Below are 19,671 nucleotides of genomic sequence, written 5' to 3'. Positions count from 1 at the left end.
AACACCAACTTTGGGAGATATTGCTTCTCCGGATCAGGTATATTCCTACCTTTTTTTCTTTTTGGTTCAGATCTGGTTCGATTATGGTTCAAGTATGATCCTTGAATATTGCATTCTAAATTTAGGGAATATGATTCCCAGTTGGAAGAAGGTAGAAAAATTTTTGAAATTCGCCCACCCATTCCGCAACCTTTATGGCGTCCATTAGATGGATCCTACCATTCTTTCAGATACAACCCCCTAGTTTTTAGGCTCAAGGCAATGAACAAAAGGTGTGCAGGTTGAAGAAGTCTTTATACGAGCTGAAACAATCACCGAGAGCCTGGTTCAGCAGATCCCATGCAATGGTTCAACAAAAAGGATACGAGCAATGTCAGTCTGATCAGACATTGTTTGTGAAAAGAGAAGGTAAAATTGTTGCTTTGATAGTATATGTTGATGATATAATTATCACTGGCGACGGGAAGGATGAAATCCAAAAGTTGAAGAGTTTTCTTGCCACACAGTTTGAAGTAAAGGATCTAGGTCCTCTAAGATACTTCCTAGGAATTGAAGTTGCCCGCTCAAAAAGGGGTATCTTCATTTCCCAAAGGAAGTATGTCCTAGATTTACTCCAGGATACAGGAAAAATGGGAGTGAAGCCAGTTGATTCCCCTATCAATCCTAACCATAAATTAGGTGACAGCTAAGGTGAACCTATCAAGGATGTGAAACTGTTTCAGAGACTTATAGGGAGATTGTTATATCTTTCTATGACCCGCCTAGACATTGCTTATGTAGTTGGTGTCCTTAGCCAGTTCATGCATGCCCCTATGACCACATCTTGAAGCAGCAAAAAAGAATCCTCCGATACCTTAAAAGGTTTTCAGGTGCTGGCTTGTTGTTTCAAAGGCACAGACATTTGAAAGTTGAAGTTTATACTGATGCAAATTGGGTAGGATCCCTAAATGACAGAAAGTCAACTAGTGGCTATTGTACCTTCATAGGAGGAAATCTAGTTACTTGGAGAAGCAAAAAGCAAAGTGTGGTAGCTAGATCCAGTGCTGAAGCTGAATATCGAGCAATGGCTCATGGAGTGGCTGAAATTATGTGGATAAAGAATCTATTGTGTGGGTTGGGTTTTCCAGTGGACAGACCTATGACCCTATTCTGTGATAACAAAACAGCCATGAACATTGTTGCTAACCCTGTGCTACATGATAGAACTAAACACATCGAAGTCGACAAGCATTTTATCAAAGAGAAGGTTATCACAGGGGAAGTGTGTACTCCCTATGTCAGCTCTGAGGATCAACTTGCAGATATCTTTACAAAAGGACTACACCACTCATGACATCATGATTTATGTGACAAGTTGGGCATGATTGACATCTATGTCCCAACTTGAGGGGGAGTGTTAACAGTGTTAACATCTGTTATTTTTTCCTATGTATAGTACCGCAGGGGTACTATTGTACTTTTACTCCTTTTTATTTTAGTTGCTGTCGCCCTAGTATATATATTAAAAAAGCTGCACCCCCAGTAGTATCTTTTTGCTCTCAGTTCTCTCTTCTTCCATTCTTCTCTCCTGCATAACACACTTCACACTAACCGACTCTTTTTTAAACAGCTCAAGAAATAAAAAATTCAAGGAGGCACAACAAGTAACCCAACCAAACATGCCGTAACATAACCATAGAAGACCAACAGTGATTAGATAAAGATTCCATAGCTCTTGGATTCACAAGCCATCATCTTTATTTCATGTCCAACAATCAAAGCTATTTATTCCAAGTTCACTTCCAATCATCTTCTTCGTCACCAAGCCTTGAAAAAATACAATGGTCTAGAAAGAATGTTATATAACAGTTGAGGCCTTAGGTGAAACTACTAAAACTACTAAGAAAAAGTAAATCAGTATTGAGATTCGGAACATGGAAAACTGATGATAAAGATCACTTCTTGGGAAAATTCTGCAAACTCTTATACTGCATAGCTTTTTGTATTTAGTATACTTTTACTGTTTTGTGAATGGTGCATACTTGTACAGCTCACTATATAGGGGTTCTTCCCACTTTACACCATATCTATTTGATAAAATTATACCTTAACATCTCTCAAGGAATAAAAAAAAATAACTGATAACAAAGATAAGAGATTACTAATTTTGGCTTCTCCCTTGCCAAGGATGGGAGAAACAGATTCATCAGAAAAAGTTAATCTATCTCTGCCATACTCTGGAGCACAACTACTAAGATGAGAAAAGGATGACATACTGATCATGTGATTAAATGTCCACAGTCAATAATCCAGAGCTGAAAAAGAACAATTAGAGGCTAAATTTGTCATGGTAATTTTAACTGAACCCTAGCACTCACAAATGGATCTGGAGTATTGGAACTAGTGGAAGTAGGTGTCTAAATCTCACAAAGTGACAGCTACATTGGCATTACCCCCCTGATTTGTTTGGATGTTGGCAAGCTTCAAAGGGGACTAATACCCCACATTTATCCCTTGTGTGTTTTGGCTTCTGGTAGTACTGCATTTTACTTCCTTCTGATCTTCTACAGGGAGTCTTCCCAACAATGTCTTTGTTTTACAGCTATCATAGTAGGATAGTATATACTTGGTGTTTGGAACGTAGCCACCCTCCACATTTATCCCTTGTGTGTTTTGGCTTCTGGTAGTACTGCATTTTACTTCCTTCTGATCTTCTACAGGTAGTCTTCCCAACAATGTCTTTGTTTTACAGCTATCATAGTAGGATAGTATATACTTGGTGTTTGGAACGTAGCCACCCTTCTATTCCCTGAACCAATGCATATGCTTGGGAGATAAACACAATGTCTTGGCTCAAAATCTGTTGCATAGTAATATCAAATTCCGAATTAAGGCCAGCCAAGAACTCAAAAACTCGTTTTCTTTTCCACCAATTCCCTATACATCCTTGCATTATCAAGATCCTTCCATTCAACAACTTAGTAGTGATTAATTTCTACCCGAAGAACACGATGTGAGAAATACATTGATACAAACCCCTATCCTTAATGAAGATTGCTCACTTCATGCTTTAACTAATAAATACAGGCTGTACTCTGCACCTGGGAGTATGTCTCTGATGTGGACGCGTGTTGGGAGCAGCAGCAGCAATGATCCGGTATTCTCATCCTATCCAATTCGGCAGCAACAGTCTTATCCATTCAGTAGATTAGATTAGACTATCTTGTTATTCTTATCTTATTAAGTTAGTAGATTAGATTATCTTATCTTATTAGATTAGGATTAAGAGAGACTTATCTTATCTTATCAGTCTTATCTTATCAAGATAGAGCTGGAGGTCTCCCTATTCAGCAAGGAGTCTCCCTAAGAGCAGGACTCTTGTAATCTCCTATTTAAGGAGCCACTATTATTGAATGAAGGCATCGAATTTCAGTCAAGAAGAAGAGTTGAGGAGAGTTAGAGTGATCTCTTGGACAAATCACCCCTTAGGTCGCCACAATAGGTTCTGCACGCAAAGGGAGGGGTAAGGGGAAGCTAGAGGTTCTCCCCGTGGACCGACCCATGACGAGATCCTATTCTCGGGCCCATAACAATTTGGTATCAGAGCAAAGCGTCATGGGTGATCTGGAGCAGCTGCCGTCCAGGGTCCACGAACTCGAGCATCGGCCCATGGAGACCAGCTCGGAAGTACAGGAAATCAAGGACGAAGTCAGGGAGCTACGGCGTCTGATGGAGTTATTCCTTTCTAGCAAAGAGAGGAACACAGAAGGGGTGACAACCACTAGCGACCACCAACCAGATCTGCCGGAGTCTTCCGGCGAACAGCAGTTCGACAACAAGGGAGCCGCAGTCATCCCCAAGTACAACAGGTTAGAATTCCCGTCGTACAACGGCAACGGAGATCCCTTGGGCTGGCTGTACCGGTGCGAGCAGTTTTTTCAAAATCAACGGACAGACGACCGGGATAAGGTAAGCCTAGCCGCCTTTCACTTAACAGAGGAAGCGCAACTCTGGTTCTATCGATTAGAACAGGAAGAACCTAGGCTCAGTTGGACCCAGTTCAAGTCCTACTGCCTTCTTAGATTTGGGCCCCCACTAACAAGTAACCCCTTAGGCGATCTGATTAACCTTAAACAAACCGGCACGGTGGCAGAATACCAGCGCCACTTCCAGACCCTCCATGCGAGGGCATCTTCAGTGCAACCGGACCAGCAGGTAGACATGTTCACCGCTGGGTTAGCAGAACCCCTGCGGGTGGACGTGGAAATGTAGAATCCCCCCAACCTGGTTACAACCATGAATATAGCCCGCGCCTTCGAACGCAAACTACAACTCAGCCGCGGAACCTTCAGTATGGGGCGGCCTCCATCAGCATGGGCATCCCCGGAACCACTCGGAATGGCTCCATATTTAGCAGCCAGCCAAGAACGGAAGCCACAGACGAGCAACAATTCCAGATCAGCATCCAGTATGGGGAGCAGTGTCGTTGCACCCCCTATTAAGCACTTGTCCAGGGCTGAGATGGCGGAACGCAGGGCGAAGGGACAATGTTTTAATTGCGATGAACTCTACTCAGCAAGGCACAAGTGCAAGAGACTTTTCTGCCTCCTGGTGAAACAAGAGGAAGATGAGGATGAACCCTCTTCATTGGAACCCGATCCAGGAGGGCAAAGTCATTCCATGTTATGAACACACCACCCGGCAACGCACGGCAGCACAGCCGTAGGCAGCAGCACACACAGCGGGCCGCCTAGCGGCACGCACCGCCCGGCAGCGCCGCATAGCAGGCTGGCAGCACGCGGCACATACCGCCCGACAGGGCGCTGCACGCACACGCCCGACACCACACGGCAGCGGCACCATGGCGCGCGACACGCACCGCCAGGCAGCAGCGCGCACTGCACGGCAGCACGCACCGCGCACACGCCGGCGCCGCAAGGCAGCGATACCATGAGCCGCGCGCACGCACTGCGCTGCAGCAGCACTGCGCGCCCACACGCGCGGCAGGGCACCATGAGCCGCGCGCATGCACCCGGTAGCAGCAGCAGGGCGGGGCCCACGCGACAGCTAATAGGGGTGGGCCCATCCTTATCTGAATATGCCAACTCGCCACCAGCTTACCTTATCCCTTATCTTTATCTAATCTTATCCTTATCTTAAGTAAGAGTGAGTTACCATTAGGAGTAGGTAATTAGGAGTTTGAGTTCAAATTGGAGTTTGAGTTTAATTAGGAATTTCCTTCTGTAATCTCCTATTTAAGGAGCTACGAATTGAAATAAAACATTATTCAGTTTTCCAGCCAAGAAAAGAGTGAGGAGAGTTTGGGTGGTCTCTTGGACAAATCACCCCAAGGGAGAGTTCGGGTGGTCTCTTGGACAAACCACCCACTAGATAGGCAAAATAGGGTCTGTGCGCAAGGCCAAGGGCAAGGGAAGATCAGGGGTTCCTGCCGTGGAACGACCCGTGACGCGATCCTACGCTCGGGCCCATAACATTCCACCTATCCGGGATTCCTTTGACGGTGTTTCCCGACACCCATCCTTAATTCGAGCTTGAGGACAAGCTCGTAGTCCAAGAGGGGAGTAATGATGTGGACGCGTATTGGGAGCAGCAGCAGTAATGATCCGGTGTTCTCATCCTATCCAATTCGGCAGCAACAGTCTTATCCATTCAGCATATTAGATTAGACTATCTTGTTATTCTTATCTTATTAAGTTAGTAGATTAGATTATCTTATCTTATTAGATTAGGATTACGAGAGACTTATCTTATCTTATCAGTCTTATCTTATCAAGATAGAGCTGGAGGTCTCCCTATTCAGCAATGAGTCTCCCTAAGAGCAGGACTCTTGTAATCTCCTATTTAAGGAGCCACTATTATTGAATGAAGGCATCGAATTTCAGTCAAGAAAGGGAGTAAAAGGAGAGTTAGGTGATCTCTTGGACAAATCACCCTTAGGAAGCCAAGATAGGTTCTGCAAGAAAGGGGAGGAACAAGGGAAAACATGAGGTTTTCCCCGTGGACCGACCCGTGACGAGATCCTATTCCCAGGCCCATAACAGTCTCTATCACCCATTCACAAATCTCATGTTGTAGAGGAAGTGTTAATTCCTGCTAATGTAAGGCTCCAATGAGCTAACAGGCCACGATACAACCATAAGATTTTCTTGTTCCCAATGGAGATAGGATGCATCTTCAAACTTGGGCTGTTTTTCCTTACCCTTAATGCAGCCCAACTTTACATTTCATCCAATATACAGTTCAGCTACAGGAGACCATTCCAGATAATTAGTCTCATTCAGCCATACTTTAGTTATTGTTTGTTCAGACTATTGTGACCAGTATTTATCCCCATACCATGCTTCACTTCCAAGAGAAGTTATTACATCAATTGATTATTGCATATGATATTTTCTCCACACCAATTTGAGTGATATCAATCATTGTTTGATCACTCTGAAAAACTAAAACAGCCATCTCAAGTCTTTTACCAAGGGTCTGTGCAAAAAAAAACAAAGACGAACAAAAGCTTTCCAAGGCCAGCTCATATGCTCCGGCACAACTTATATTGATTAGGAAAATGAAAGAGATGTTAAAAATAAACATAAGGAAGAATCAATTTCAACCCAATTGTCTTAATCCACCAAGGGGGTGTATATTATCTTTTATAATGAAGGTTAAAATTACAGATTTGTCTTCATTTAGGTGTAAAATGCATTCTAATGAAAAAAAGGATGAGACTAAAGGGATAGGTAGCAGGAGCTAACCTAGTTTTGGTATTGGCCACACATTCATTAATCCTAGCATTCATTGGCCACACAATAACAATAACAATAACAACAACAACAACAACAACAACAACAACAACAACAACAACAATAATAATAATAATAATAATAATAACAAAAACATAGGAGAAACAACCTAAAAAAGTGAAAGGCCTGTGGTTAGCCAGTCTAAGGTGTTCGTCAAAACTTGATTCCAGACCCTATTCTAGAAAAGGTCTGAGAAAAGGCTGGCCTCTTAGAAATCCAAGTAATTAAAGTCAGAAAGCTCAGGCTATGGCTAACCTTGACATTTATTTATTATCCTTTCTCCATCCTGACTAGTGTGGTGGGCACCATTAGAAAACTGTAAAATGGCATCCTTTTTCTCAATTGTGTTGTGTGGCATCTGTGCCTGTGTAGATGATACACATATGGACTTTATTTGGAGAAGGTGGAAAAAAGATTTAAAATTTTCATTTAGTTTAGAAGTGCACTCTCTGAAAACTTCTAGGTTATCAGGCATGAGACACTAGAGAATGGTGAAAAACCTCATTGATTGGGAAACAGCATTGGCACTTCAATCAAAAGTTGGGCATCCTTCGGAAGTTCAGATAAGTATTACTACATCTAAGAAATAAGAAAGAGAAGGCGGCTGCCTTTCTTATCTGTTTTTTTTTTCCTGAAAGAGTAAGAGAAGAAGATAACTGGTGTGTAATATAATATATGGAAAAAAGGGGTTGAAAATAATGCAGAAAATATGAACATACATCCCATTCAAAAAGGGACATTACCAATGTTGGTCCTGTCCATCTGGATTCTTGGGAGTGGACTGAATACTCTCAGACACAGACCTGCATTGTCACATACAGCTCATCCCATAGCCAAAAAAAGGTTGGATAAAGAGCGCCCTATATGAAAAATTTTAGTCCCCACCCAGATCTAGCAACCATCCAGTCATCCACCACTGAACTATGCTCTCTTGTAATCCATCTCATCTGGGCTGATCTGCCCACTGTTGTTTCTCTTGATATATTTAGGTCCTGCCATGGTGGCCAATCTCCACAAGCCACATCACTACACAAACTTTATATTTTTCCTCACCTGCTTTCATAGTCTTTGTTCTCCTTGATGTCTAAAGAGGAGATGTGCAATATAGCAAAGTAGGTAACGTGCAATATTGCAGGGAGCCCTTAATGGAGGTATTTCCTGATTTGTGTGCAATGGCAACAAAAAAAAGATTATTCCAAACTTGATTATTACAAAATTTTATTATTAGAGGCAAGAATATTAGTTGGAGACCATTCTTCAATAAACCCCAATGCTTGGAAGTTTGAATCAATGGAATACTTATCGCGAGAACCAAGATCAAGAAAGTGAACCTGAACCCTCCACCCAGAGAATGGAAATGGAAACCCACCAAAATTTTCACCATTCAATCTTTCTTCAAGAAGCTAAATAGCTGGTAGTCAAGTCCTACAAGCTTGTGTGCAAAGCTCCTGTGAGTTCTAGCATTACATTCTCCATCTGGGCAGCAATCTCAGGGAAATGTTCAACTGTTGATAAACTAGTTAATAGATGCAAGGACATTCCAAATCTCTGTTCTTTGCAAATAGGTAATAACAGCAAATCACCTGTTTCTTCCTGCATATTTGCACATCTTGTGATCTTTATTTGTGCAAAACAGCTTATTTAATAACCTTTTGTTTTCGTGTTGTTATTTTGGGAGGGTGGGTAATCCTTTTGTATGGCATTGTGCTGCTAATAAGAAATGAAATGAAATCACGGATAAAATAAACTAATTTGTACAAACTGAAATGGAGATTAAACAAGTAATCTGCATCAGTTTTTTAAAAGGTGTGTGAGGCGTACACCTGGAGGCGCCCCTAAAATACCCTCAGGTGTATGCCAGAGGTATCAGTACCTCTGAGGCATGCTAGAGGCATACGCCTCACGTGCCTCAGGCACACCTTATACAAAAAGGCATAAAAAAAACAGATAAAAGAACGGAAAAAGAAAAGAAAGGGAAGAGAGAGAAAAAGAAAGGAAGACAAGAAAAAAAGAGAAAAGAAAGAAAAAAAAGGGAAGGTAAGAGAAGGGAAAGAAAAAAAGAGAGATTAGATCCTCCTCCCTCTTCTTCCTTCTCCCCCTCCTCCTTTCTCATCCTCCTCTCATGGAAGCTTACGTCTCTTACATTCTGAACTACGCCTCACCTCCAAGTAATGGAATGCCTCACGTCATGCCTCCACATTTTAAAACATTGGGTTGCATTTTAGTAACTTAGTTGTCAAAAAGTTACAAGTTTATGCCCTACTTTAAGCAGAACCAGTAATTCTTTGGTAAATTGTGAAGAATGTGCAAATATTTAATAAAAAGAAGCTAGCTATGCAAGGAGGCAATCATAGAAAATATTTCTATGAATATGGTGCATTGGGTTAGAACATTGGCATCTTTGCACACTGTTTAATGGATGCAGCTTGGGTAATCAACACTATTCAGGCACTGGACATGTATTTAGCAACAGTCATGGGACTGTTGTAGCGGAGATACATGTCTTAAAAGGGTCCAATTGGTCTTGGTGACTCTACAAGAGCTGAGATACATGTCTTAAAAGGGCTAGTTGGATAAAAGGCTGAACAAGAAAAACATTGGGGTGGAAGGAGATTCTGAAGTAGTTGTGGGTTGGCTAAAGAATAATCGCCAAGTAACATGGCAACAATGGCAAACATTGAGTGAAATCAAACAACTAGCTTTTTTTTTTTTGGTTTTTTAGGTCCCTTGGTCAGCAAATAGCTTTTTCTTTTGTTCTGTGGGTTCCTTGAGCAGCAAATGGCATGGGTTATTCACTTGAAAAGCAAGGGGTGAACAGGAGAATAACTATTTTGGAAGGTAATCAATTAAAGCTGCATGTAAAAGTAAAGAGTGGGATTACATAGTGATGGTTAGCCTAACAATGAGGGCCAACTTCATTGGATATAACATTCTTTTGTCATAATCAATAAAGTTTCCGATGTTAACAGTAAAAAATGTTCAACCAGTAATTAACAATTTGAGAGATATTTTAAAGATCAGTGACCAAGAAAGAAGAGGCCCATCAAATATTTGAAAGAAATACATGCTTATACATCCTAACTAACAAGACAATAGATAAGATCAACCTTAACAGTTGGTGAGACAACTTATATATCTACCTAAAGCTCTTACCTCTAATAAATCCTTCTCTAGACGCTCTTTCAACTGCTGCATTGATGCTGTCCCACCAGCAAGCTGTTTATAGGAGAAAGTGGTATGAAATATATAAGACCAAGAAAGATGCTATGAACTGTAATTAACTGAAGAATACACTATTTGGGTAATATATATTATGGAAAAATACTCGACGCTCATCTTTTGTCATACTCCATGCTGATTGATGAAGGATCTTTGTATAGGCTGCATTTCTTAGTTATTTTTGCAGTTCAAAAAAAGGTAGTAATAGGATGGATGATAAAGGGGAAACTACAGTCCTTGGATGCAAGTCTGTGCCATTAGAGAGGCTAAATCTTTGTCACTAAGGTAGAACACCTCGTTAAGGTAGGTCCAAAGATCAGTAAACTCTCTAGCAGATCCTTGGCTAGATAAGGGGCATATAGGAATGAGGTTTATTCGGGTCCTTATGAAGGGGGTAGGATACCATATAAGCATTGGATATTTTCTGGTACAGAGTTGTCGACTTCTCTCAACTTAGCAATTGGAACATCTTATATTCTATACTCTATCCTATATTGAATAAATCACATTCATCAAGAATAACCCCAGGTAATTATAGCTAGAAATAACTTTGCTTCCAAAATTCTAGTGCCAAGGTAATCAAGAAGTATCTAGGTTGATAAGCACATAAGAAATCAACTACCAATTACGTATATGGGGAAATCCATGACACAAAACAACACAAAAAAGTAGATCATTAGAAATTATACAAGAAAATGTACAAAAACAAGGACACTGAAATGCAAGGAGTGTTTTAGAAGCAGACTATAAACAAATTCATGGTTGGAAAATCATTAACTTTTTGAAGGAAGAACTAATTCCATTTTCTTGTTTGAAAATCTTTTTGTTAGAAGTCAAGGATTGGTTTTCTAATGTATTCTTGGCTTTGTACATACCAAATGTACAGCCCCCAGTTGTACAAGGGTTTCTTTTTGAGTAACATGATATTTTACCTTACTCAAAAAAAAAATCATATATATTATATACAGGAGTCTTAAATTGCCTAGTGAAAATATATTACTCATGATACTACAATTTAAATTTGTCAAAGTGGTCTAACAAGAAAATATTTGACTAGAAGAAAACAGCCTAAATGCATTAGAGCATATCATTACTTTTATAGTTCCTAGAAAACGGCCTAAAAAAGTATGTTGCCACACCGACACATTTGCAAGCTTTATCCGCTCAAACATGTTTGTCCCTAACCATACAATGCCAACAGATGTTCAGTGGATAAGGACGACTCTTAATTGATAACTTAACAGGTAAGTCACAAAAGCTTCATCAAAACTTCTGTAGCCAAAAATGTTCCAAGAATCACCTTCCACCACAAGAAAGGGAATATGGAAGTTTGTGGCAAATCTCAGGTCTAAAAGAAGAGAGATGCAGTATTTCACCTTTGATGAAACACAGAAGTTGCTAAACCATATGAAGCTTCACCTAATACTTCCATGTTTCCATGTAAATATTTAGTAAAAACAGAAAGTTAAATCAACTTACCAGTATACTACTGAATAGTTCTCTTCGGATGTCCACATCACACTTATTTATACTTTCAATAACCTGAAAATAGATTCATAGAAAGTTAGTTAAACAGTTAAACAGAAATAACTATTCAAATCCAGACAAGATCATGATCATGCATAATAATACAACGAAGGATATACCATTTGTGGAAGCCCGCGAATGGTAGGATTAGACTCAGAAAAACTCTCCATACCAGGAATTATCTACTCATTCAGATAATAAATAGAAAATTCAATTAGTTGGAATTTCAATGGATTGAAAATAATAATAAAACATCAAAATATGTGGCCGTGTTATTAAAATAAAAATTTGAAAATAGCAAAAAGATAAACTTATACCAACCAAGGGTGTGTTCCCTATGTGTATGATTTTGTTTTTCAAAACAAAAAGAACCGTAATATCAGCAAAAACCATATGATTTCAATGATGTAGCTGTTGTTTTTGTTTTAGAAAACAACAGCATACATATTGGCAAAGACCCCCTAAGCTAAGAAAGAAGAAAATTTCCCAATTAAGCATTTGGATATTTTATTAGGATAGCTAGAAAAATTATGTCTGCATCTGTCTGCCTAAAGAGAAACAACCAATATACTTTACTCAAGGTCTTCACATTATTAAAAATGTCACTCATCCATTAAACAGGAAAACATATCTTAGTCACTACTACTCACTACTAAAAATCAAGAAGTACATGCAGATCAACTCCCACCAAAAAATCAGTAAGACATGGAATTTCAAGAGATCATCATGTGTCCATGCAAGGCAGATCTGGGACTAATATCAAAATGATAGTGCTGCATTGACCAATCATAGAACCCTATCCAATAAGTAGAACACGTTAGCAGTCCACTCTCAGGTTGGAAAGAAAGGATCAGAGAAGGATCCTTCAGTTCCTGGTTCTTAAAACAAGCATTCTTAAGACCAAGGAGTCAGGGAGAGAAAGGGGGAACCTCTCAGCTCCTGATTATCCTGTTGCAGGATCCTCCAGAAACACTTCAGAATACGGATCCCAACTCAGCACCTTGTGAGGTGTTAAGAAGAGTAGCTCTTTGAAGAGCACAGTACAATGAAAATTGTGAGCCATGTTTGGGGGTCTTATTATCTATCATTGAACTCTGGTAAAATTAGCTGGGGAACCTAAGAGCTGGTGCATAATCATGTACAAGAAAAATCTAAACAACCCATTCAGTAAGCGTGGCTGTAAGTGTGTGCCTAGGGTTGGTATGAAAAAGAGTATATACCTTTTTTTAAGAAGAAATTTATGAAAAAGAGTATATACAAAATCTGGAGTGTTTAATCTTGGGAGCCACCCACCTGAATTAAGGAGGGATTAAATAGAACATCAGGAATCTTGAATCTATCAGCTCCAATTTCTAGTGTCCTGTATTAAATCATTCAAAGAAAAGGTTATAGACAAAATAAAAACAGATACATTAATTTAAAAAAAGTGTGGCCACAGTGAGTCGGTGACATAATTAAATGCATGCATGCATACATACATGCATACATATATAAGCAATTAGGAGTGGACACAAATCAAGCTTTTCACAAGCTATTCGAGCTCGGCTCATTAAAAGCTTGAGTCGCCGAGCTTCGAGTTGAGCCCGAGCCCAATAAAGTTCATTTACATATAAAAAATAATATATATTATATATATTATAAACAAAATATATTTATACAAATATATAAATAAAACATAAAAAGAGTATATATATATATATATAATATTTTTATTTTTTATATGTATAAATAATAACTAGTTTTCATAATTCTTAATTTTTATATGTAAAACAAAAAAAATAATTTTTTTATTTTTATAGGAAGTTTGGCTCACAATCAAGTTCAAGCCTTAGAGTTTTTTGGAGAGCCTAGCTCAAATAGCTAGACATTTGGCTCGGCTCGGCTTGAATCCACCCCATTCAAGAATATATTAGTATATAGATAGTAAACCTTGGTAAAAAAACAAATCACATACTGTATTAGGTACCTCATAAAAATTGATGCAATACATAAAATCAGAAGGAACTTACTGTCCATCAGGAAGCTCATATGATGTCATTGGAACATTGGCATATGCAGTCTCTGTGATAGGCAAAACCATAGAGAAATTTTATACATGAATATCCAACATGTACCACAGAGAAATTTTATACAAGAGATCAATAGAACTCCAAACGAAATTTTAAAACAATATATATTTTAAAAGGGTACAGTCTAGAAAAGCATCAATACGAATTTTATCAGAACAAATGACAAGTTCATAAATTAATTCCTTCAGTTAGAAAAGGACTCCAACAACCTTGTGACCTAGAACTCCATTTCCTAGCTTCTCCTTTTCATTGTACCCTCACCTTAGCTGGAAAGAAATAAACTACAGCTAACAGAAATAAAACTTTTTTTATAGTATAAGAAAAAAATTATAAAAAAAAGAGAAAAAGGTACAAGGTTATAAGAAAAGAGAAAGATAACACGCAAAAACAACCAGCCATGTGACTCTGCATCACATAACCACCAGAACCTGATTTTCTGCTGCAGCACTTGACCAGCCTCCCCCACCCACCTTCAAGCATGTCTACTTAAACCACTTCAATCAAGACTACTCTAGAAAATCCCAAAAAAAAAAAAAACATGGAACTTTGAACCACTCATGGCTCTTAAAACTCCAACATGGAACTTTGAATCACTCGTGCCTCTTAAAACTCCTCTTCAGCCTCCACACATACCCAATTCCATGTGAACCATTTCCAACATTCGTTCTAGCCTATGATTCCATAAAGGCTTTCCTTGTAAACTCCCCACCCAAACAGAACAATCCCAATTAACTTGAACTTCCACATCTACAACTCTCTTCACCTCCAAAATTTTCTCAACCATTCTTACCTGATTGAAAGCAGCTTCTGAATCTTCTTCACATGTTCCTCTGTATCATCCAAACCAGTCTCCACTTCCTCCCCCTGATGGTCCTGCCATTTCTCTGCTTCATCCTTGCTCTCCAGCAAAGTCAGCTGATCTAATAAATCCCGTTTACCGCATTCCTTTTGACTTCTTACTTTAACCTCCGCCCTCTTCCTGATATAAATCCTATTGATTTTATTGTTAGGCCTTGTGCCAATGATTCCTTCCTTAAGATGTGAAAAGACATGTGTTACATGTACAAGATGAAAATTATTTGCCCCTTTTGGTTTCTTTGTAACCAGCAAGTCATAATCTTCTTTATGTTGGAGCTCCACCCACTGTCTCCCCAAATCCTTAACAATTTTATCAACAGACACCACTGTCAAAGACCCTTCAGATTCTATATCTAAACCAACCTCTTCCTCTATAATCTGGGAATATCAGCACCTTTGACTTCAAACTCATCATTTTCAGCATTTATACCAGCATCTTGAAGATCATTCCTACTATCTGCTGAACTAACCACACCAACAATTCTGCTTACCTCAGTCAACCCAACTATGATGTGTTGTACCAACTTTGAGCCCTGAACATCCAAAGCTCTTGAGGAACAACCCTCTGAATCCTACTTCTCAGTTGCACCACTTCTCAGTTGGTGACCACCATCACCAACATCATACTTAGATTGTTGAGGGAGCAAACTGCAGGAACCAACCTTCAAAAACACCCTTCTCTGAACCCCAAACAAATTTCATAATAATCTATTCTCATTTCCTCTTCCCCTTCACATTTCTAAACTCCCTTGGACCTGTAAATTGACTCATCTTCCATTTAAAATAACCAGTGTGAAATTCCATTATTACCCCTCCATGCTTTACCCTTCATTATCAATTCCTCTTTTTAAAAATTTCTCACCTCTAGTATAACTAATTTTATATCCTTTAACCTTCCTCCCAACAGAAATAAAGCTTATGGAGGCCAAAACAAGAAAAAGAATTAACTACATGAACAAAATAAACAACATTTGCCAAGAACCTATAAAAATGGAGAGGATCTAGACAAGGTGTTGGAGCAAACAACAACATAATATGGAGCATCAGGGGCCCTGCACACACATTCTTTGATATCACAATAAAATATTACAATAAAACATAAGAATATTCTCTCTTCATCTCTAACAAAATAAATATTACTAAGCAATAGCAAAACATGCAAACTAGGTAGTGCATTTGATAATGAACAAAGTAGATGCTCACGATAACAAAGGGAAGAACAGAGAAAAAGAAGAAAACAGCACAAAATATTGAGGCAGTTGGCCACCAGGTATATATTCTAGGTATGGAAGGGAATCGAGAGAGAGAAAGACGGACCATCGTATAGAGCATCAGGGGCTCTGCACACGCATTCTTTGATATCACTTACAATGACCCTCTGACAAAATAGAAGATTGTTCAGCAACAGGACCAGTTAACTTCAGATCTCACGAAAAATGAATATCATGTTCAAATTGTGACATACCTGGGAGTACAGCTTGTAACTTTCTGTTGTATTTGGAAAATCTAGATCTACTATCTGTAAAATTCAAAACAGAGTAAAAAATTAAAAATATAATAGAACAACATATGAAGGTATGAAAAGAACAATGTGAACAATAAAAATAGTAGATGGTGTACATGCATGCTTGCATATATAGAATATGGGTCGAGGATTTCAAAGGTATTTCCTCAGTAAATTCATTCTTCAACAAGGTAACAGGGGTAACAGGAGGAATTGAACTTTTTTGATGAACAATGAATGACTTTATTTATAGATTAATAGCATAAAAGATACACAGAGAAAGTTCCCAAAATGAGGCACAAGACGCAGCCTCAGATTAAAGCAAAGAATTACAGTTTAGCCCAAAACATCTAATTCCTATGCACCCCTTGTTTAGCTAGTGAATCTGCTAACCTATTTGCTGATCTTTCCCATTGGAATTGGACTAACATGTTTGTAGTTAGCCATTTGAATCTTCGTAAAGCCCCTTTATAGGACCAGGCTGCTGTTTATGGTTCTTTTAACCACTGATCACAAATTTGGTATCACCTTCGACTAACAGCTGTTCACAATTCAGTTCTTTGGCAAATTCAGCTCCTTGTAACACTGCTTGTATTTCTGCATTGACTGAATCCCCTACTCCTATAGGGCCAGAATATAAAGTGATGATTAGACCCTCTGTATTTCTAAACACTTCCCCAAAAACAGAAAGACCCAGATTGCCTAAACTGCTGCCGTCAAAGTTGAGCTTAATGATCCCCTCTTGTGGAGGTTTCCATTTTGCTGGCGGTTTAGGTCTTGTACTAGAGCTTATGGCAACCACTTCCCAATTTCTCCACAAATCATCAAAGGAGAATGGAGAAACTAGTTCCAAGGTCTTTACACAATTAATGGCTCTACTAATTAAGCATTCCCATATAATGATCCCATTCCTCTCCTTCTCATCAAAGACTCTGCCATTTCTATCCTCCCAAACAGTCCAAACTAGTGCAGCCCTAGCACACTCCATAAGGCTCTACCTCTTTTTCTTAGGCCACCTGAAGGTTGTAAGTTCAAATAGATTGCTAATCTGCATTGGCATTGTCCACCTGCACCCAAAGAGACTAAAAAGCTTTTCCCAGAGACCTACAACAAAAAGACAAGATATTAGTAAATGGTAACAACTTTCTCCATTTGCTTTGCAGAGGAGACACCAATTGGGGGAGATACTGAGACAAGGTCTTCTTCTTTGTAGGTTGTCCAAGGTGTTTAGTTTCTCAAGTGAGGCCTCCAAACAAAGAGCTCCCATTTTGGGGGGAACAGGTTTAGACTAGATCTCTTTACAAGGGAATGGCTAAGAGCTAGGGACAGAACATAAGGAAGAGAAAAAGGAGGCACAAGAGAAGGTACACGAAGGATTAAGGGGTCAAATACGAGCATCCGGTTTAGAAGGGTCCAAACAGATAGGATCAAGCAAGCAAAGTAATCGTGTTGTCTGGTCAAGCTCAGAATCTCAAGTCTTTCCTGAATCCCAAATCCCAACTGAAACCTGAAGTCAAGGAGAAGGAGACAAATCTTTGAACTAGTTCATTTTTAAAGCAAGAGAAGGAATACAAGGGCGGAAAAAGGTCCTTTAGGATTGAACTTCCAATCCATAAATCCTCCCAAAAAATAACCCTATCCCAGTGCATACATCATACCGGATTAAGTTTAAGAATTGTGGAAGAACACCATAGATTGTCTTCCAAGGAGAGTTAGCCCTCCGAGAAATGCCAGCATCCCAACCATTGCCTTCTGCTTCATGAATACTCCCTACAACTTTGCGCCAAAATCGTTGCCTCTCCAAAGCCATTTGCCTAAAAGAGCTGAGTTTTTCTTCCCTAGATTACCCAATCCTAGACCCCCTTACTCCTTTTTCTTGCATACTACCTCTCATCTAATCAAATGATCCTTCCTTCCCTCTCCAGGGTAAATTGGGAGATTCGCTAGGGTGGATTGAATTAGAGTAATTAGACCCCCAAGGGACACATACTTTCTCTTCGAGGCCACCAGTTCCTTAGCACACCTTTCCACCATGAGATTCCAAAAACTTCCCTCCCTAGGATTGGCTCCCAATGGTAAACCCAGGTATCTCAATGGCCAATTAGATGTCAAACAACCTAACGCCTCAGCTACCTCACCCAATTCCTCCTCTAAATTCAGCCCCACTACATAGCTTTACCACTCCTTTCAAATTCCTTGCTACCCAAGGGTCCCTAGTCTCACAAAGAGGATAGTGTCATCTGCAAACTGTAGGTGAATAACAATAACAACCTCTCTTCCAACCCTCCAACCTCTAATCAAATTCAGCCTGTCCGCTAGTAGCTAGAGATGTAAATCAGTCCTCAAATATTAGGTGTAAATTTGAAGATTAGAAGAAAAATGAAGAAGAGAAGTAAGAGCAGCAGCACAAGAGAAGAAGATGGCGAAAAGAGAAGGAAGAAGAAGAAGAATCGAATTATCTTCCCTTTCTCCTCTAATCCTATTTTATTAAGAATTAAAGTTAGAGTAATGACAAGTATGCCCTTAAATGGGCGGCCAGCTAGGTAGTAACATAAAGAGATTAAACAAAAAGAAATAACAGGCCCATTAGCCAACAATAAAAGAAAAGATATTACAAGAGAAGATACTAGAACCCATTCGGCTCAGTCTCTTTACACTCCCCCTCAAGCTGAGCATAGATGTCAATCATGCCTAGCTTGCTTATATAGTGTGTCATTTTCCCTCTTGGAACTCCTTGGTCAAAATATCAGCCAATTGCTCATCTGGTGTGATGAATGGCAAACAAACTTCTCCTGAGGAAACTCTTTCCCTTATAAAATGTCTATCAACCTCAATGTGCTTAGTTCTGTCATGTTGAACAGGATTATGTGCAATGTTGATAGCTGCTTGGTTGTCACAATAGAGCATCATTGGCTTCTTGTAGTCAACCCCCAATTCTTCTAGAAGGGATCGTAGCCACAGTAATTCTGACACACTATGTGCCATTGCCCTGTTTTCTGCTTCAGCTGAGGATCTAGCAACTACAGACTGTTTCTTACTCATCCATGACACAATGTTCCCAGCGACCAAAGCACAAAGACCTGAGGTGGATCTCCTATCATCAATACATCATGCCCAATCAGCATCAGTGAAAGCTTCCAGCTTCATGTGTCCATGTTTAGCAAACAGAGTACCTTTCAAGTAACACAGAACCCTTTCTGCAGCAGCTAAATGAGTATCTCTAGGAGAATGCATAAATTGACTAATAACACTTACTGCATAGGAAATATCTGGCCGAGTCATGCAAAGATATAACAACTTCCCAAGCAGTCTCTGAAACACCCCCTTATCAGACAAAAGCTCATCATCTGTAGCAGAAAGCTTATGATTAGGATCAATAGGAGTGGAGATTGGTTTAGCTCCAAGTTTACCAGCCTCAGGTGGAGGTCAAGGACATATTTACGCTGAGAAATGAAGATACCATCCTTAGATCTAGCAACTTCACTGCCCAAAAAATACCGAAGATCTTCCAAATCCTTGATTTCAAATTCAGAGTTGAGAAACCTTTTTAGTTTACTGACCTCTTGAGTGTCATTACCCGTAACCACAATATCATCAACATAAACTATCAAGAAAGTCACCAGAGAGCCATTTCTCTTCAAGAACAGGGTATGATCAGATTGAGTTTGTGTGTAGCCAAAGGAGACAAGAGCAGCCCTAA

The 19,671-nt window shown here is 39.5% G+C and overlaps 1 protein-coding gene across 1 annotated transcript in view; it reads right to left on the bottom strand.

The window, feature by feature from the left end:
• The window catches only part of LOC104599561 (actin-related protein 4), an 88,449-nt gene that overhangs the window by 12,949 nt on the left and 55,829 nt on the right, over positions 1-19,671 (bottom strand). The window contains exons 11-17 of the mRNA XM_010262160.3: positions 15,933-15,986; positions 15,785-15,845; positions 13,550-13,601; positions 12,834-12,900; positions 11,660-11,722; positions 11,493-11,555; positions 9,948-10,010 (exon numbers count right to left, since the gene is read on the bottom strand). Of these exons, the coding sequence (XP_010260462.1) occupies positions 9,948-10,010; positions 11,493-11,555; positions 11,660-11,722; positions 12,834-12,900; positions 13,550-13,601; positions 15,785-15,845; positions 15,933-15,986 (423 nt within the window). The remainder of the gene's footprint in view (positions 1-9,947; positions 10,011-11,492; positions 11,556-11,659; positions 11,723-12,833; positions 12,901-13,549; positions 13,602-15,784; positions 15,846-15,932; positions 15,987-19,671) is intronic.

This window comes from Nelumbo nucifera, chromosome 1 (genome assembly GCF_055504915.1).
Source record: "Nelumbo nucifera cultivar China Antique chromosome 1, China Antique-T2T, whole genome shotgun sequence".
Taxonomy (NCBI): domain Eukaryota; kingdom Viridiplantae; phylum Streptophyta; class Magnoliopsida; order Proteales; family Nelumbonaceae; genus Nelumbo; species Nelumbo nucifera.
Note: the sequence above shows the minus strand (reverse complement) of the source record. Positions and strands in the feature narration are given on the sequence as shown.